The 20765-nt window shown below is 34.0% G+C and overlaps 3 protein-coding genes across 7 annotated transcripts; 2 read left to right on the top strand and 1 right to left on the bottom strand.

The window, feature by feature from the left end:
• Window positions 1–2132: 2132 nt before the first annotated feature.
• LOC111274666 (threonine synthase, chloroplastic-like) lies at window positions 2133–3969 on the top strand. Its single transcript, XM_022859458.2, has one exon. The coding sequence runs from the start codon at window positions 2206–2208 to the stop codon at window positions 3763–3765; it is 1560 nt and encodes a 519-aa protein (XP_022715193.1). The 5' UTR covers window positions 2133–2205; the 3' UTR covers window positions 3766–3969.
• A 1475-nt stretch (window positions 3970–5444) lies between these two features.
• On the top strand, window positions 5445–16617 carry LOC111274664 (aminopeptidase M1-like). 5 transcript variants are annotated; one of them, XM_022859457.2, is made up of 25 exons: window positions 5445–5796; window positions 5882–6027; window positions 6395–6480; window positions 6870–7056; window positions 7135–7228; window positions 7797–7950; window positions 8096–8200; window positions 8277–8393; window positions 8669–8782; window positions 8985–9167; window positions 9251–9551; window positions 10193–10314; window positions 10401–10498; window positions 10986–11163; window positions 11263–11374; window positions 11488–11555; window positions 11636–11713; window positions 11883–11960; window positions 12462–13154; window positions 14337–14514; window positions 14609–14730; window positions 14857–14924; window positions 15003–15080; window positions 15278–15355; window positions 15643–16617. In XM_022859457.2, the coding sequence occupies exons 3-19, from the start codon at window positions 6409–6411 to the stop codon at window positions 12645–12647; spliced, it is 2247 nt and encodes a 748-aa protein (XP_022715192.1). In that variant the 5' UTR covers window positions 5445–5796; window positions 5882–6027; window positions 6395–6408; the 3' UTR covers window positions 12648–13154; window positions 14337–14514; window positions 14609–14730; window positions 14857–14924; window positions 15003–15080; window positions 15278–15355; window positions 15643–16617. The 5 variants fall into 5 exon arrangements, with proteins under 5 accessions (XP_022715192.1, XP_089611820.1, XP_022715191.1 ...); XM_089755694.1 differs by having other exon boundaries at window positions 6378–6480; window positions 11883–11908; XM_022859456.2 differs by having other exon boundaries at window positions 6378–6480.
• On the bottom strand, window positions 16414–18467 carry LOC111274663 (uncharacterized). The gene has a single exon (XM_022859455.2). It carries the CDS (start codon window positions 18327–18329, stop codon window positions 16635–16637), a length of 1695 nt encoding a protein of 564 aa, XP_022715190.1. The 5' UTR covers window positions 18330–18467; the 3' UTR covers window positions 16414–16634.
• Window positions 18468–20765: the final 2298 nt, after the last annotated feature.

Here is a 20765-nt window from a genome sequence, read left to right as displayed (position 1 = left end):
ATTGGAAAGACATTTCGTTTATGAACTAAAATGGAAAATTATTATTTTTTATTATTAGATATGTTGTCACGTACCTTAATATAGAAGAAAAAAATAGCCACCATAGACAAAATCAAAGCCGAATTCATGCACAAAATAAACATAGCTGACATAGATTTTTTTTAATGTGAGAATTAATTCATAAAATCATTTTTAAAAAACTAGTTTAACATATTTATTATTCAATTTGTAGTATCAAACTTAATAATTTATTTATTTGTATATGTTTATTTTATATAAAATATAAAAATTATTGTGTCATATTAATATAAACATGTTAAACATGAAATATTTTTTAATTTTTATTAAATTCATATGAAATTTTTATCAATTTTAAATTATATTATATTCTCTTTTTTTTTTTTGTAAATCTATGATCAAATTAACAATACCTTTAACCTATTTTTTAATTTTTATCAAATTCATAAACATTTTTTTATCAATTTTAAATAACATTATTTTATTTTTATATCATTTATATATCATATCTAAATTTATCAAATTAATAATGCATTCAACCCATTCACTTATTTTCATGCTTTAATTTTTTTTTAACATTAATTTTTGTGTGTGTAATCATCCATATAAATAAAAGGTGATTGAAATTAAGGATGACAGGTTGAGTTAAGACGGATTTTTGCTCATCTTGAACCTAACTTGATTTGTACACTCGTCAAACCTGAATTTGATTGAATTTTTTTTTTTAATACTCGAATCTAAACTCGATCAAATATTGTGTAAATCGTATCCGACATCGATTCGATGATAAATTAATAAAATATTTATTTTTTTAAATATAAAATATTTAAATATATAATTATATAAATATATATATAAATAAAAATTAATTTAAAAATTATTTTTATATAATATCGAATCGGATTTATTTAAATCTCAAACTCGACCACACATCAATAATTCTTTTAACGTTATTCAACTCGACCCGAATTCGATTTAAAAAAAAAAAATCAATCTTATAAAGTTGAATCAAAACTCGTCGAGACGGAATGGGTTACCACCCTAATTGAAATACATGAAAGTGAGACCGGTTGGATTACCATTTAGCATTGACTGTTAGATACCCAAAAAGAAAAACTTAATCCGGCACGTATGAAGCAAAACAGATCTATTATAAGATAAGATGTTTAAAAAAATGTTTTCCTTTTGTGAAATTATAATTGAAGGACTATATTTTGTTTAAAAAGCATAAATAGTATTTTAAACAAACTATTTGTAAAAGATTATTATTTCATTCATATGCTTTTATATAATTAAATATAAGCTAATTATAAATATTTCATTTTTTATAATAATGTAAACACGTGACATACGGATTTTAATTCAATGAAGAAAGTTAAAATACTATTTCACGTTTAATAAACTATATTTTTATTAAATTAAAAATATTTTAAATTTTATGAAAATTTTAAAAAGTATAATAATTAACGAATTATTTTTTACATATTTTCATAGAATTTTTAAACTTAAAAAAAATTAATAGGTTAACGAATGTTTTTTATATTTAGTTTTCAAAATTTAATAAACACTATAAGATCTCTAATAGTAGATGAGATCATCTTTTTTTGTTTATATATAATATATATTAAACATCAAATATCACTTTTATGGATGTTCTTAGAAATCGTTTAATCATTCTTATTTTAATTATTCTTAATGATTAAACTAAAATTGAGAAATTATAAAATTATAGAAATTCGACTTATGTGAATTATTATAAAAAGATTAAATCTGTATTTTTGATATAGTATAGGAATTAATTACATAATTTAATTTTTAATTTTTATGTTTAATTAATTAATCATTGTTATTCATTTTAGTTGCCATGATAAATATTTACAAGTAAGACAGCGTTATACATGTTAATGCATTGCATTCAAATAATATATTTATATATTTTTAACCTTATTTTAAAAATTTAAATAAAAAGGATTATTATTTTTTTTACAAATGATAATAAAATTTTGAAAATAAAATTTACATGTGTAAAAAAAAAAAAAAGAATATTTGTAACATTTTACTTGCCGACGATAGTTACGAAGAACAAAAATAAATAAAGCCCCACATGCGTAAGAGTTGTTAAAAACGCAAGATAGTGAAAAACCCCACACTCAGAATTTCTCAAACTCCCACTAAACTCTCAACACGATGGCGGCTTTCGCTCTCTTCTCAAGCGCTCATGTTGCCCCTAAACCCTACATACATTTCATCAAAGCTTCAGCTTCCGATCTCCCCAAAACATCCGTTCCACCACCACCGCTGTCTACGCAGCCGCAGCCACCCCTCAAGCCCCACCACAATATCCGCGAAGAAGCTCGTCTCCTTAACGCTGTGACCTCCACGACCCACCACCCTCGCTTCACCGCCAAATACGTCCCATTCGCCGCCATTTCCGACCCTTCATCCTCCGATGAATCCTACTCTCTCGATGAGATCGTTTACAGATCCCAATCAGGCTCCCTTCTCGACGTCCATCACGACATGTCAGCTCTGAAACATTTCGACGGCGCCTACTGGCGAAACCTTTTCGACTCCCGTGTGGGAAAAACCACGTGGCCGTTCGGTTCCGGCGTCTGGTCGAAAAAAGAATGGGTCCTACCTGAAATCGACGATGATGACATCATCTCCGCTTTTGAAGGAAACTCTAACCTCTTCTGGGCCGAACGGTACGGAAAACACTTCTTGGGAATGAACGATTTATGGGTAAAACATTGTGGGATTAGCCATACGGGTAGTTTTAAAGATTTGGGTATGACAGTTTTAGTGAGTCAAGTTAACAGGTTAAGGAAAATGAATAAACCAGTTGTTGGAGTTGGTTGTGCTTCAACAGGGGACACGTCAGCGGCATTATCTGCTTATTGTGCGGCTGCTGGGATTCCTTCTATTGTCTTTTTACCTGCTAATAGGATTTCCATGGCTCAACTTGTTCAACCCATTGCAAATGGTGCCTTTGTTTTGAGTATTGATACTGATTTTGATGGATGTATGCAGTTGATTAGGGAAGTAACAGCTGAGTTGCCGATATATTTGGCGAATTCCCTGAATAGTTTGCGGCTGGAAGGACAAAAAACGGCTGCTGTCGAGATTTTACAGCAGTTTGATTGGGAAGTTCCAGATTGGGTTATTGTTCCAGGTGGAAACCTTGGGAATATTTATGCCTTTTATAAAGGGTTTGCTATGTGCAAAGAGTTGGGACTTGTTGATAGGATTCCTAGGTTGGTTTGTGCACAAGCTGCTAATGCGAATCCGTTGTATTTGTATTTTAAGTCTGGTTGGAATGAGTTTAAGCCTGTGAAAGCAAATACAACTTTTGCATCTGCTATCCAGATTGGTGATCCCGTTTCCATTGATAGAGCTGTGTATGCTTTGAAAAATTCAAATGGGATCGTTGAGGAAGCTACTGAGGAGGAGTTGATGGATGCTATGGCACAAGCTGATTCTACCGGGATGTTTACTTGCCCGCATACTGGGGTGGCATTGACTGCATTGATTAAGCTTAGGAGAAGTGGGGTTATTGGTCCTACGGATAGGACAGTGGTGGTGAGTACGGCTCATGGGTTGAAATTTACACAAAGTAAGATTGATTATCACTCCAATGATATTAAGGATATGGCTTGCAGATTCGCTAACCCTCCGGTGCAAGTAAAGGCAGATTTTGGGTCGGTAATGGATGTTTTGAAGAAGTATTTGCTGAGTAAAGCCCATTAGGCTGATTATTATGAGCAGTATAAGATTTGCTCATGTACCTTTCTATTGTTGGCTTAAATATTGATGTTGCTATCTTAATGTACTTTTCTTTTCCAACTTATTAGAGCCTTCTTGTTAGGATTGTAGCTTTTGAAGAGAGAAACCTTCTTTCCCAAATGAAGGACCTCTTTAACATCTGAATTTAATGGCATTTTTCTTGGTGAACTTTTTCCATCAAGTGTTTACTAATTATATTAGTATATTTTTCCACACGCTAGATTGCTTTATCTTTTGCTATAATTGGTCGTTTTGTTGGGATGGTTATTAGAGAAGTGAACAATCATGACATGAATTTAAATGCCATTTTTGAGCCAATACACATATATTATTTCATCCAGTCCTTTATTATGCTTCTTTAGAGAAATTGAAAGGAAGTTTTAGAAATTTTTTTATTCAAGCAGCCTTTTGTCTGAGCCTCTCAGGTATGATCAATTCTACAAACTGTGCAGTACTTTTATCAGCTTATCTGGAAATATTTCAACTTATCAATGTGCAGAGGAGATTATAAGCCTAATAATGATATAAGACATTGTGTGTAATCATCATGATTTGGGGTTAAGATGTGAAAGATGAGGGAGGATATTGAAAGCAAGAAAGGATGCGTTTCCGGAGAAAACTTTTGTTACAAGTTTTCTAATAATCTGCTACGGAGAGCATGGTTAATTGCAAAGTCAGTGTAGTCCTGTTGCTTGCTTGGTTTCCAAGATTCTTCGACAAGTAGTAGAGACCGGAATTTTCTAGGCCTGAAAATTCTTGAAGCCTGAAGTTCGGCAGCAGCAAGAGTTATTATGGTGACAAGATCCATTTCCTCATCGGCTCTCCCCAACTTGCTAGTTTGAGAAATTACATTAACTAAACTATAGACTGTATTATTGATTAGTCAGGGTGTGGTGTTTGGTATTTGTTCTTGGGATGATTTTCTTAAACTCAAGGGAGTAGATCATCTTTAATCGTCCGATCTTTCCCACCCCTTTCCTATTTTTCCAATTTTCCTGTAGCTGTTTAGTTGCCGTTTGACAGAAATTGTGGGTGAACAAAACCTTTCAGGTTCATGGCGATTTAATGTTATGAAAGATAGCTGTGACTAAAAATTGTTTCAATATTGTAGTAGACGCCCTTCGCCATGGTCACTCTGTTAAACACTAGAGATAGCAATCAGTATTGGTCACAAGTCATCCTGCGATTTGGGGTGAACCCAGTATTAAAATTTTCCCCTACTTCTAAAACCGAGGTCAATATCAACAGAGCAGTGGAAGATAGCTGTAGTAGTTTGTTCATGCCGTTTTGTTCAAATGGAATGAAGCCTCTAAGCCAGCCAGTAGATTTAAGGCAATGGCATAAATGCGAATGCAAATGGTGTGTACGTGGACAGGCTCGCTATGTGCAGGTAAAAGGAAATGGGTATCCACTGGGTTGTGTTATTGGTTGGGAAGTCCGAAAAATATCAGCCTAATTCAGTGACCTATTTGAAGTGGACGCAGTTTGTTTTGTTTTTTGGGCCATTGATGTGGACGAAGGCTTTAATTCTTCAAATACGAACAAAGTGACATGTCGAGCCATTTCCCCAAAGTCAACTAACTACTGGCGGGCCTCGGGGGCGGCTATCTAATATCTATAATTCACGGTTCATGTCTCCTCCTGAGTTCTGAGTTGGTATAGTACTGCTTTTCTAATAGTATGCAACTGTCAATTGAGCTAAAAGTGTAGAACAAGTGGGAAGAATTTTACATACTACATTGCTAGAGAACTAAAATTTGGGGTAGAGAAATGGATGATAAACAGAATATAGAACAGTTCAAAGGCCAACCAAGGCTACCGAAATTTGCTATCCCAAAACGTTATGATCTTCATCTCAAACTTGACCTCTCTGACTGCACATTTTCTGGTTTAGTTCATGTCAATCTTAGCATCGTGGAATCAACTAAATTTATTGTCCTAAATGCTTGTGAACTTGTTGTCAATCTAGTCTGTTTCACCAACTCTCTCAACCATGTAGGTCATATTTGCTTGGTAATTTTAGGATCTGATCGAAAATTGATTTGGTTGATGATTTTTTTTTTTGGGTGTTTTTAAGCAGAGATTTTCTCCATGTGATGTGGCTTTGGATGGCGATGATGAGATACTTGTGTTGGTATTTGATGAAGTGCTTGGAACTGGTGAAGGAGTATTAAAGATTGAGTTTTCTGGGGCTCTTAATGAGCACCTGAAGGGCCTTTACAAATGGTGCTGTATTTCTTTCTACTATTTTTCCATTTTCTGTTTGACCAGAACCTTTTTATAGTTGTTCGTGTAGCTATTAAATTTTTTTTTTTCGTTTGCCCTTTTGTCATTTATTTTTCTTCATATTATTTATTTTGGGAAAAAAGTAACTGAAATGACATACTAAAATGTTTTTTGAGCTTAATATATTTATATATATATATAAATATATATTTATACCTCTTCTTCGTTCTCTTTGCTACCCAAAATGGGTTCAAATGGAATTTCATAAATTCTTCTATTTTCTGCTTAGACTAATAGGTATCATTTGGATTATTTATTTCTCTTGCAATATTATCTTTTGATGTTAACAGTACTTATGTGGATAAAGGAGTAAGAAAGAATATGGCAGTCACCCAGTTCGAAGCCGTGCATGCAAGGCGTTGTTTTCCATGCTGGGATGAACCTGCTCTTAAGGTATGCTAAGGACTTAACTTACACAAGTAGCTATTGTCCCCCGACGAGGTAACTGTTGTGGAGAAATTGAAGCTATAAAAAAACTGTTAGTACATTAAAAATTGAGGGAGAAAATTTCATGGTTTTGCTCTAAAATGTTATGGATTTGCATTTCATGTTAGTGACTAGTGACCAACATTGATGCATTTAGAAAGATAGAGAAAGCATGATGACTGCACCTAATTTTAAGAATCAAGACGCTGAAAACTGTTAATTTTCTGCTTCATATCTGTAAAGTGGCTACCACATTGAACAATATTTTCATGTTATTGTACTTTTCTACTATGATGGTAAGCTTGAAACTGAGATTTATCTTTCCTGATATAGCATGACTGATTTTATTTTCACAGGCAACTTTTAAGATCACATTGGATTTGCCATCAGAGTTGATTGCCTTGTCAAATATGCCAATCAATGATGAAACGATCAATGGGAATGTTAAGACCGTTTGTTTTGAGGAGTCTCCAATCATGTCAAGTTATTTGGTTGCTGTTGCTGTTGGTTTATTTGATCATATTGAAGAAACAACTGCTGATGGTATGTGTTTGAGCCAGATTTTTTTTTTCTTTCTCTTGATTGACCATCATTTTAGTTTGTATTTTAACACCTGTGTAGGAATTAAGGTTGGAGTATATTGCCCTGTTGGTAAGAGTGATGAAGGGAAGTTTGCACTAGAAGTTGCAGTTAAGTCCCTTGATATATTTACTAGGTAAGTCACCCACTGGTGACCGTGCTCTTTTTTATTTCGGGGTACACACACTTCTGTTAAGTCAAGAAGCATGAAATGAAAAAGAAGGAAAATTTGGCAGATTTTTTGTTTTGTATCAGCTTCTGTCCAGGAGAATTGCGTTACAATATGACCTTCCTGAAGGACTTTAGCTTTTGATACACAATGCCTGAAGCTCTATAAGATAATCATGGCACATAAAGCAGTTTGCAGTCATTCTTCCAACCATCTTCACTCCCAAAACCAAAACACTATAAAAGTCTTATCTCTTTATTCTTTATGGTTGTGAATGATTTAACCATATCCTCAAACACTCACCTATTATTGAATATGTAATGAAGAATCTGCTATCCATGACAGGAAATCAGCAAAAAACAATGATAGAAAATTTAGTTGTCCTCTTGTCAATGATTTTTTTATTTCACAAATTCTTTCTGCTTCAAATTAGCTGTGCGGCTGGTGTTTGTCTGCAGTGGAAATGTTAGTTCCAGTATCATCAGTGTTTTGAACTGAATTTTAACACTTATCATGGAGATTTTACCTTTATTAGGTACTTCTCAATGCCTTATCCACTCCCTAAACTAGATATGGTTGCTGTCCCTGAATTTTCCGGTGGAGCTATGGAGAATTATGGTTTGATCATATTTCGTGAAAATGAGATGCTTCACAATGATTTACGCTCTACAGCTGCTAAAAAGCAGATTGTAAGTTGCATATTCTTTTCCAAATGTGTGGCTTCCTATAAATAATTTTCATCCGAGAGCAGGCAGTGAAAAGAAAATTTTAGCCCCCTAACCCCAGGTGGTCCTTAACAACATATGTTTGACAGTAATTTTTCCTTCTTGTCAGCTTACAATAGTTGTAGCACATGAAGTTGCCCACCAATGGTTTGGCAATCTTGTAACAATGGAATGGTGGACTCATTTGTGGCTTAATGAAGGTTTTGCAACATGGGTAAATATAAGTCTTGAAGTTTATTACAGTAGCCATTTCACTAGATACAGCATCAACTTTATTATATATTTTCCAGATTAGTTACATGGCTACTGATATCATGTTTCCTGAGTGGAAAATATGGACTCAATTTCTCCAACAAACTAATGGTGGCTTGCGTCTGGATTCACAGGAGCAATCACATCCAATTGAGGTAAGAATAATTAGTTTGCCTTATAAGATAGATTTACTCATCCAAAGTTCAAGCTACAGTTTATCTTATAGCTCTATTTCTGTCTATATTTATCCTTATTCATTTTCAAAGCAATCTTTGTACATTTCCTAAAAATTAAAGCCATAAAATCTGATGTAAGTTACTAGTTCAGACTTAATTTAATAGGAATGTTCATAGACAATATGCTAGTCAGGCAAGATTCCCCTCCACAACTGCAAAATATGTCCTTCTTGAATTTATCAACATCTTTTCAGGTGGAGATTCAGCATGCTCATTCAGTTGATGAAATATTTGATGCTATCAGCTATAAAAAGGGATCTGCTGTCATCAGGATGCTACAGGGATATCTTGGGGATGAGATATTCCAGGTGGGTTCATATTTTGATTTATGGGATGATGTTGATTTTTGTGGAGGACCACATAGTGCTTCTTTCTTTTCTATGCAATCAGATTTTGAAACACTATATATTTTAGATGCATGCATGAGGCATGAACAGAGCACTATCTAATAAGCCATAGTTTTGCATTTCATCTCTTGAATTCTGATAATGTAATTCTTTTCCAATCCAGAAATCCTTAAACTTATACATGAAAAGGCATGCTTGGAACAATGCAAGGACAGAAGATTTATGGAGTGTCCTTTCAGAGGTATCTGGCATTCAAGTAAACTCAATGATGGACAGTTGGACAAAGCAGAAGGGATACCCAGTTATCTCAGTGAAATCCAAAGACTGCATTTTGGAATTTGAGCAGGTCATCTGACAATAGCATTCTCTTCTTTATTTTCTACATTTTTACATAAGCGTAGTCATCTGGTAATTGCTTGGCATTTGCAGTCACAGTTCTTGTCGTCTGGTTTCCATGGTGATGGGCATTGGATCGTCCCAATAACCTTGTGCCTTGGTTCATATGACAGAAGCAAGAGTTTTCTTTTGGAATCGAAAATTGAAAATTTAGATACCTCTGAATTATTTCCTTCTTCAGATGGAAAGAATGAAGATGAATATGGTGAAGCATCATGGATCAAGGTTAATGTTGAGCAAAGTGGTTTCTATAGGGTAAAATATGAAGATAAGCTTGGTGCTCGACTGAGGAAAGCGATAGAGAAAGACCGCTTGTCAGCAGCAGATAAATATGGTGAGTACCGTGTAATAATGGTATCATGTGGGTCGCAATAGTAGATTGTATAGCTTAGGATTAAGTGTGAATTGCTGAGTGAGCTGAGAACCAGGGGAATATTTTCTTTCGTTTCATTATTTATTGCCAACTCACTATAGGTGTCTGTATCACAATGGGGATACAAATCAAAGCTGTCTTTAGTGCCATGGAATCGCAGCTTTGGAATTGTAATTGGGGGTCATTTGTAAGTAGAATTAGATGAGCTGAGACTTGAGACCATATATTTCTCTCTGCATCATTCCTTTTATACAGACATGGATGGCTTAGCTGCCTTCCTAGCTAAATATATTATATTGTACGAACCGTGCAGTTAGACTGCTATGATATATAAACCTTGTTCCGGAAAATATTGGGCAATGGAGATTTTTTATTTTTCCAAACAAGGTTTTATTTTAGAATTGTGAAAATCTCTCTACCAATGAATTCCCTCATCCAGATGCACCCTAAGTTATAATAGTCTTAGGAGGCTTTTGATGAATGAATTATTGAGATTTCTGAATATTTGAGTTGAGTTACTTGTCCTACCTACATCAGTAAGCTACAATTTTGATTTATTGTTGGTTTCCTTCCTGATCAAGTATAAGCAATCTCATTTTCAGGCATCTTAGATGACACATACGCTCTCTGTGTGGCTTGTGAACAATCTTTATCATCATTGCTTTCATTGATGGATGCATACAGAAAAGAGATTGATTACATTGTATTATCAAAATTGATTGATGTAAGGATTTCTTTTCACCTCAAGCATGACACACCTCATGTCTAGTATCATGGTTAACCTGACATTTCAGGCAATTTACGTTACAGGTTTGCTATAATGTTCTGGAGGTCTTGAGAGATGCCATCCCAGATCTAATAAATGCATTGAAAGAATTTTTGATCAATGTCCTCCTATATTCTGCTGAGTAAGAAAACTTACTAGACTGAAGAAAATCCTAATGCAGTGATTGCCTTCTTTCTCTAATTTCTTTGCAGGGTTTGCTTGAAATTTATTTTGGTGACAGGTAATGTATGCAGTCCTGCAGTTAGCAATTCAGTTGGCCTTTTTCAATTGATGTGGACATAATCTCTATATACCAAAATAAAGATTTTTTTTTTCTACTTTATGGTGTTCTCTGACACTGTTAATCACTTTGGTATGGAAATTTTTTGCAACTATGGATAACGTATAAATATGATACAAATTATTGGTTCAATGGTCTCGTATAGCCAGAGCCAAAGTATAAACATGATATGGTGATTTAATTTTTCTGGCAGTCATGGAGGAAGCTATTACTTCTTGCTTTTGCGCAGAAAAATTAGGTTTTATATTCACAACCAAAGAATGTAAATGATATAGTTATCCAATTAGGTTTTAGATAAAATTATAATTGTTTTTTTTTTAATTTTCAGAAAATTAGGTTGGGAATCAGCGCCTGGGGAGAGCCATTTAAATGCTCTGATGAGGGGAGAGGTCTTAATGGCCTTGGCTGTTTTTAACCATGGTAAAACCCATGAAGTAGCAATGCAGCGATTTCAAGCACTATTGGATGATAGGAGCACCCAACTCCTTTCAGCAGACACAAAAAGGGTGAAAAATTGAAACTTTTATTCATTATTTCCTTGTTCCTATGAAAGTTTGCAAAAAGTATAACCTGTAAAATAAATTAAAATACTAGTTGCTCAACAGGCTGCCTACATTGCTGTTATGAGGAATGCTAACACAAGTAGGAATGGTTTTGAGTCCCTCTTGAAGGTTTATAGAGAAGCTGATGCAGTTCAAGAGAAAGAACGTGTTTTACGTGAGATTTGATTATTTAGAGTTAAACTTGTTGAGATTAGTCTCTGGTTCTCATTCACCTATTCACATCAAACCCTATTTAAATTTTCTGTTTAATACTTTGCTCTGATGTAGGTGCGATAGCGTCTACTCCAGACCCAGATATTCTTGTAGAGGTTCTGAACTTTTTGATATCTGAAGAGGTATTATTGAATTGTGTTTGATTTCCTTTTTGGTTAGAGTTTCTGATGGTTAATGATTTTAACTCTTTTTTTCTTTAAAGGTTCGAGATCAAGATATTATTTATGGACTTGCTGGAATAAGCTTGGAAGGGCATGAAATATCATGGAGGTGGTTGAAGGTATGCAGTTCTACAAACTATCACTTGTATACGCACTTTACCTTGACCAGTTTTTCCTCATAAGACTTTCATGAGGAACTGGCCAATGTTTTGATGGTACTTTTAAAAATGTTATAAGAGTGGATATCTACTATTCTACCATTCACCAAGTTATGTGAAATGAATGCAGGAGAACTGGAACGTTATCATAAACAAGTATGGTGCAGGGCTTCTTCTAACTCATTTTATCAGGAACGTTATAACACCAGTAAGGAAGTAAACCTAATAGATTAATCATGTCATACATATGCCTTATCCATAGATTTATTTATGAACTAGAAGTTAACCGAGAGCTGTGATTGTTAACCTAGTATGTGCCTACCTTTGCTGATAACACAGAATATGCCAGCTTGTTCTTTAGAGCGTATGCTGCATAGCCTTACTCCAACCAAAATTGTAGGAATTATAATTAGTTTAAGCTAACTGCAATAGACCAGTGATGATATGATAAACTAATTGAGAATATTACTTATCAAAGGCATTCCATTAAGAGCTGCTAAGACATGCAGTGATTTTGTCATGCAGTTGAACTTTATATAAAAGCAGGTCCTTCAAACTACTCTTTGATCAAAAGAACATCGTGAAATTTGGTCACAAAATGAGCAAAAAGTATTTCTTGTTTTCTTGGCTGAAACTAATTGATCCATGAATAATTTTCCAATATTGACTCATAGGGGTAAACTGATCCAGTTATATTTTCACATGGCAGTTTTGCAGCAATGAGAAAGCTGATGAGATAGAAGAATTTTTTGCTAGCCACATAAGACCTTCATTCGCGATGAATTTGAAGCAAAGCATTGAGCAGGTCCGGATCAAAGCAAGGTGGGTTGAAAGCATAATGCAAGAGCAGCAATCACTTCAAGGCCTACTCGAGCAATTAGCTCATAAGGGATGATCACTTTAATCTGAATGTCATATAAGTATCATTGTAACTTCATAAGATTTACATTTTAAAACTGTTGTTATTGTAAGCAAAATCATTAATAATACATCAAAACCTACCTCCAATTAATCTATATAAATTACCCTTAAAAGTGTTTTTTTTTTTTGTTTGAACATTTTGGTTCTTTAAATTGTTCCTAATCTTAAAACCTGAGACTTGTATGGAACTGATAGAAGAAAGGTCCTTCATGTGTCTGTATATGTAAGTGTATGTATATGTTCCTCCCAAAAAGGTCAATACCAGAGAAAAAGGAAAAAGCTAACTTGGGTCTTGATCAGGCCTAAAACCTGACAGTTCCCTCTACAGATGGAAAGAATCCAGATGAAAATAGTGAAACTTCATGGGTCAAGGTTAATGTTGATCAAAGTGGTTTCTATAGGGTAAAATATGGAGAAGAGCTTGCCGCCCGACTGAGGAAAGCAATAGAGAACAATTATTTGTCAGCAATGGATAAATATGGTATGTATCATGTCAGTTCGTGATATCAGATATTGTTTGATTTTAGGCATCAACTGCAGTGACAGCTGATAGCTAAGGGCACACCATGGTTGAATTAAGTATTCACTGCCAACTGCCGAGTCCCTCTAATTGGCTTATGATTATCTCTGTTTACCCATTGCATTAAGATATGCATCAATTTGTGTAGCAATTTAGTCTTTCCTGGCTAAGTACGTTGCATATTGGTAGAATGCACCTGATAAATATGAAAACTTGTTTTAGCTAATGTATTTAGCATCTTAGTACAAATGAATGAGGGAAATTTTCATTCATGGTGTACATTCTTCCTGATCAATTAGAAAACTGATCTTTATTTTAGGCTTCTTGAATGACATGTATGCTCTTTCTGTGGCTTGTGAACAATCTTACCTTAATGGTTGTATATAAAAAAGAGGTCGATTACGTTGTGTTATCAAAAGTTATTGATGTAAGAAGATTCTTTTCTCCTTGATTATGTCAAGCATAAAGATTAATAGTTATGCAACCTGACATTTTTGGCATTTTCATGATAGGTTTGCTACAATGTTCTTAGGGTTATAAGAGATGTAATTCCAGATCTAGTAAACGCATTTAAAGAGTTTTTCATCAATCTCCTCCTATTTTCTGCTCAGTAAGAATAATTTCTTGACTGCAGATATTTTTAACCCACTGCTCGTAGTTGTAGCCCTCTGCTTCTATCTCGTTAATTTAGTTTCAGGAGTTTGGTTGAAATATAACTGATGACCGCTAAGATATGCATGCAATCAAGTTATTATTGTATTGGTCTTTTCAGCCAGAGCAGTCATCTCTCTAATTTCAAAATTTAATAGTTCTTGATCAATCATGTTCATAAATTAAGTTCTATGTAACTGGTGCTTATTTATAGCAATCTAAGTTTCTTGTGATCATGGAAAAAAAGTATAAAAACATACATTGATTTAATTGTCTCGCAGTCACAACTAAAGTATACACAAGATAATTTGATTTACTTTTCTGGTAGTTACTCCAGAAGTAATTTTGTTGCAGGCACATATTAATGTTACGATTACTTGATACTTTTCAAAAATTGGCTTTGGACTAGCAGCCAACAAATAAACATAAATTTGTGGGATTTTAATTTCTTTAAGTCAGAGACAAATTTGAAGTTGATTCCATTTTGTGCAGAAGATTAGGCTGGGAACCAGTACGTGGAGAGAGTTATTTAAATGCTCTCCTAAGGGAAGAGGTTTTTATAGCATTGGCTGCTTTTGACCATAATAAAACCCACAAAGAAGCAATGCAGCGTTTTCAGATATTCTTGAATGACAAAAACACTCTACTTCTATCAGCAGACACAAAAAGGGTGAAAAACAGAATCTTTTTGTGTCCATAAAATTTGCTTATTCTTTGAATCTTTGCAAAATGTATGATAACTAAAAGACCTGGTTGCTCAACAGGCTGTTTATGTTGCTGTTATGACTTATGAGGAATGCTAGTATAACAAATAGAAATGGTTTTATGTCCCTACTGAAGATTTATAGAGAAACTGATGCAGTCCACGAGAAGGAACGTATTTTACGTAAGATTGATTTTATCTTTTTGGGTTTTTAATGTTCTCAAAGTTCTATCATCTGGCATTCATGTTCACATTATTTCCTGTCAAATTTTATTTCACTTTTATGTTCTATACTTCAATGTGATGTAGGAACAATAGCCTCTTCTCCGAATCTGGAGCTAGTTGAAGAGGTTCTGAACTTTTTAATATCTGATGAGGTATTGTTGATCTATGCTTAGTCTCCTTTCATACCACAGTTAGCTATAGTTGCTGATTTTACCCCAAAACTCTCTTAGGTTCGAGATCAAGATATTGTTTGTGGACTCGCTGGAATAAGCATAGAAGGGTGTGAAATAGAATGGAGGTGGTTGAAGGTATGCAGTTCTCTACAAAATTGGTTTAAGGTCATCAATGCACTTTTCTTTAAGCCTCAATTACTCATATGAGACTTTTGGGAAGACCTGCCAGGAATATTAATAAACCACTGTTAGTTTTGGATGTGATCAAACATCTCTAATGTTTATTGACTCTTTAAATTTGCCATTTCATGCATGATTGGAAATGAATGCAGGAGAACTGAAATCTTATCATACACAAGTATGGTGATGGTATTCTTCTCAGAAGGCTCCTTGCAGATATCATTTCTCAGGTGAGCAATTAATCCTAACAGAATAACCATGATAGATTTACATACATGGATTGGAATTTATAACCCAAAAGCTTGAATTATTAAATTCCTAGAACCCCAGACATGATGATAACGTCTGTACCTTAGAACATGACATTTCTTGAAACAAGGTCAAGTTTTCCAGTAGAAGACTTTGATTTATTGGTCTTAACTGATTGATCCATTAATAGTTAAAGCCAGTTGACATCCAGATTTCCATTATAACTGCTTGTTTGAGTGAACTGATTTGGTAATAATTCATGTGGCAGTTCAGCAGCAATGAGAAAGCTGATGAGATAGAAGAATTTTTTGTAAGCCATAGGAGACCTTCATTTGAAATGACTTTAGCAAATCCGAATCAAAGTAAGGTGCGCTGAAACCAAAAAGCAAGAACGACAATCTGTTGAAGACCTACTCAAGCAATTAGCTCACAAGGGATGATTACTTCTGTTGTGATCTGAATTCCTTAAAATTTATGACCCTGACATATTTGTATATTACTAGTAAGTTTGTAAAATGACAGCTCCAAATCTTTAACCTGACATCAATAAACCTTATCCAGTAATAACTTCATGCATTTAAAACTCGTTTAGATTGCCATTTTGGTTTTTTCTCGAAGTGGTAAGGATCAAATGAAATATTACCTGCAATTGTGTGTTCTGTTCCACTATTAAACTGTATATTCTTTTCTCTTAATACAAAAAGAAAAATATATATATCTTGAGTTGCGGCATGCCACTTATTTGATAATCTTGTGCTCTTATTATTGCTAATTATTATATATTGAACATGCAAGAGGACTGGGGAATTATATGTATAGCTTCATTGCTTTATTATTATAAACTCGGGTTTAGTCCAAATTATCATTCTAGAGATGATATTTAATTAATTTAAAGTTCGAATCTTAAGGGTTATAATTTTTTTAAAATCAAGTCATTTAAATTTTTGGTAAAATATTAAATTTTTAATTTTAATGATCAAAATTTAAATTTATCTCAAAAACAAAAAAAAAATAAAAAATAAAAATAAAAAATTAGGAATAATATCTAAAAATCACAAATCACCTAAAAATTGAATAATTAAGTACATTACAATAAAACTTCATGACGACAAGAAAAAAATAATTGACAAAAAAATCCTGTGCATGTATATTTTAACTTCTTTATATGTAAGAACAACCCAAATAAACAAATTTTCCACCAAAAAAAAATAAATTGAAAAAAATGAAAAAAAAAAAAAAAAAACCTTAGAATTGTGCTTCTCAAACAGTGCTTGGATCTGGGCCAGGCCCAAGATTAGATCTGCCCCTGACGGAGTTTATTTTTTCCAGCTTCAAACCAGCCCTGAACCTTGCAATGAAATTATCGGCTTTGGTATCCACATCTGGGCTTCGACAAAACGATGGGCCTGCAGTTGAATCTCCATAGTCGATTTCACCCATTTTATTACCATCCGACGGACTCACTTCATCGCTTAATGGATCATCCAAATCCGGTGAGCGGCTCCGTGAACTGTTGATACTTCTTAACCTAACAAAGTCACCGTGCACTTCGAACTTCCACGGCGCCATTTTAAACGGCGGAGGAGGTGGCGGCGGGGGGATCGGATTTAATGGTGATTCGTTGCCACTTTCGATGCTCTCCTCCACATTGTTGATGTTGCTTATCTTGACTGGCAATGGAAGTTTTTGGGTTGTTACCGGTGATTTCTGGGGTTCTCGTTTTGATGCACGCGCTTCCAATGGAGGTGCTGTTGGTGCCAGTGGACGGACTGAATGAAGCTTTCTGGCTTTGCTTTTCTTGGAAGAAAATATGCTTTGATAAAATGAAGGTAGTGGTGGTGGTGGAGGTGGTGGCGGAGGCGCAGGTGATTGGGGTGGATATAAAGGAAACGTTGAAAGGTTAAAGAATTCATCAAGGTTTTCTACGCTTCTTTGTCTCTGTTTCTTCTTTTTTCTTCTTAATGAAATTAAGAATTCTTTAGTTACTCCACCTCTTTTTTTCTCACTCTTGTTACTTCTCTTTTCTGACCCAGCTATTGGTGGCGGCAGCGGCGGCGGTGGTGGTGGTGAAGATGGTGGCCTAGCTGGTGCCGATGGTGGTGGAATAGGTTGCCTGATTTTCAAGTCACTGTATATAACTTCCTTAAGTTCACTTTTCTCCTTAGGTTTTAGATCTTCAAAATCATATGTCCGCTTGGGTTTTCTTCTAACTACCTTAGAAGGCTGCGGAGGAGGTGACTGAGGTGGCAGCGGCGGTGCTGTTGCTGCTGCTACAGCTGGTGGAGGTGATGCTGGCTGTGGAGAAGAAGGTGCCGGCGAAGACGTCTGAACAGTATGGACAACTATATCCTTTGTATTATTAATGTAAACTTGTTCTTGATCGTTCTCTCGCCTTGACCTACTACGATAATTATACAAATGAGTATCATCATAAAATCTCCAGCGATCATCATTGTTCATCACCCAAGAAGATTCCAACCGTAGATCTGGATAAGAGTTGCTGCTTCTCACCCTCTGCAATGAGTTGTATGCCTTCCGATCTGATGATGATGATGGGTAGTCATACCATTGACGCGGGGTTGACGGATTTGATCTTCCGACATCATGATCATGAACATGTTTGGGAGTACTAGAAAACCTGTAATCTTCGTAAGCACTTCGGGAATCATTGTTATCGTTGTTGCTGTTTAAGTTTAAGAAGCCACAGATAATGGCGAAAAGTACGAGGACTAGATTGACGGAGTCCCATGATTTTTTAACAAGGTGAGGCTTGAATACTTTGGAAGTGAAAGAGAGAAATGAAGGGATGATAATGAAGACAAAAGCAAATGCAATGACCAGTAAGAGGATGATAAGAATACCAGTGTTGAAGAAGAAAGATGAAGCTTGACGGCGGCGGCGACGGCGGTTGTCGGTGGTTTGGAGCCAAAAGGGTGTCATGTCCTCATCCTCCATATTTTTGAGGGTTGGGGCTTTGGTATTTGCCTTTGGGAGAGAGCGTGAATAAAGAAACTTTTGGCAACACTTTACCCTTTTGCTTGCGGTTGATTGCTTTTGCTTTTGGTTATGCCTTTGTTTTGGTTGTGCTTTGTTTTTATAAATGAAAGGATGCAGTACTTGATAAGATTTGTTTATTTGGAATGATTTTTATGTAATAATGTGGGGTCGTTATCCTTTTAATTACTTCAAAGAATAGTAATAAACAAATATTATACAATGTTAACTCTGTCTAGAGATGCCCTCACATGCTGCCTGTCCTTGTAAGCATGACAGCGAAAAGAAAAGAATTATTTGTATTGATGCATTCCGCAATTGAAATTTACTCAGTCAATCACTCCTACAGCGTCGAAGAAAAAAAAATGTTAGCCACCCTTAATGGGCTTTTTTTTTTTTTTTTACATTTTTTTTTTTTTTATATTTGAGGTGTAAAATACTTTCATGTAAAACAAGTCAATTGATCATCTTTTAATAATTTCTACAAAAACATACACAGCAAAAAAAGTTGGCCACCAACTCTTAACTCTTAAACAAGTTATATATTAATCATTGTTATTCTTTAACAATTTAAAAAAAAAAAAGTGTTTAGACGAGTAAAGTTATTCTATTTCAAAATAAAAAAAAATTTTTTGACACTTTGTAAGCTAAAATTTACATTAAATATATAAATCGTTCAAAAAAAAATGTTAATATGCTAATTCTAATTATATTTTTATTTCACATGTTCTTTTTTTAGTTGGGACATGAAACCCATTTCATGTTAAACTTACACCTAAACAAGTTTAACAAATTTCATCATTTAAATCAAATTATTCCATATATATGATAGTTGGATGTCCCCAACATCATGGCCCCAAATTACTACTCCTATATAATATATTTTTTAAAAGAAAAAAATAGAGTTTCATATAAATATTGTTAATAAATTCCAAGGGGCATTAAGTAATAAATTTGTCACGTTTTAATTTAGTAGTAGAATAGTAAAAGTGTAAAACAGTAGGACAATTTCGGTCAAAGTCATAGTATCCGCGTATAACAACTAAGAGAAATAATTACTAAAACGAATTTATTTAAGACATAAATTTTGGAGTGACGTGTTTGCAATTGCAAAAGCTGTAAGGAAAAGACAAGGACAAGCAACGAGGAAAGCGGGAAACTACTTGTGAATGTTAGCAAAACGCGTTTTCTATTTTCTTACAGGTCTTTTTCAATGCCTTTTTTTTTTTTTTTTGGTGCTGTTCTTTCCTACAAAATAACCTAGCTTTTTTTTCAAAAAAAAAAAAAAGAAGACCACTGTTTGTTGCTTTCGCCGCAAGTCCAAACAATTTAGATGGAATGGAATGGAACCCTGTTTTTGGGGGGGTTTTCTTATGGCAGAAATAATAGGGGGAACATTGGATTTTTGCAAATTTTATTACAAGTTTTGAATGTTTTTTAGAAGGATTCCCAGTGTGCTTGCTTTGCATATTGGTCGTAAACAGCACTCCATAGCTGTATTTTACGGTGAAAATTTTCTTGGTTATGTTCTTCTTGGAGAACAATTTGAATTTTTTAGCTAAAGTAGAAATGAAGTCATTGAAATAATATAATAAATTTAAATTTAATTCAATTAATTTATACAATAAATTTTAATAAATTTAAATTTAAATATTTTTGCTTATAATTTTTTTATTCCGGATAATAATTTTGTTTATATAAAAAAATCACATGTAAATGTACACACACAAATATTAATCTGTTCACACCCTTAACTCCAGATAAGGTTATCTAGTTCTTCTAGAGATTAATTTCAATTTTCTGCGGACCTTAATTATGAATCAAAACTTTAATACAATGAGGAAACCAAGCGGACTAAGTTCAGCTTGGTTGCTACACACAAAAGAAAAGAATAAAGTTTGGTAATTCGCCAACTTCCTTTATAGAATTAGAAAAGAATGTAACTTTTGTAATGGACTTCTTAAACTCCGAAAAGTAAGAAAAATAAAGCAGTTTTTCCAAGCTTGTGTTTGTCACATGTTTTACTGGTATTTTGCCTTAACTAAACTAAAGATTCCATGCTCACATGTTCCTTTGTAAAATCTTGAGCTTGACTCTACTATCTGGCCAAAAAAATAAAATACGAAGTATCAAAGAGCTGTTGTGTCTCAGTGTCTGTTTTTTTTTTTTTTAAGCATAGTTTAGAAATAAAAAAAAATTACATGCATTAAAATTTGATAAAAGTAGTTTTTTTTTAAATAATTATATAAATTAATTAAATTTAAATATAAATAAAAAAGCCATCTAAGCTCGATTTCATATTACGTAAAGATAATACCGGATTAATTAGAGTTATCCAAAGTATTTCTTTGTTAATGTTTTAAGATTAAGAAGGATATATAAACAGATGAGAATTCA

The sequence above is a fragment of the Durio zibethinus genome, chromosome 26 (assembly GCF_047325235.1).
Source record: "Durio zibethinus cultivar Kanyao isolate XHJ-2024 chromosome 26, ASM4732523v1, whole genome shotgun sequence".
Taxonomy (NCBI): domain Eukaryota; kingdom Viridiplantae; phylum Streptophyta; class Magnoliopsida; order Malvales; family Malvaceae; genus Durio; species Durio zibethinus.
This window is presented reverse-complemented; position numbering and strand designations above follow the sequence as displayed.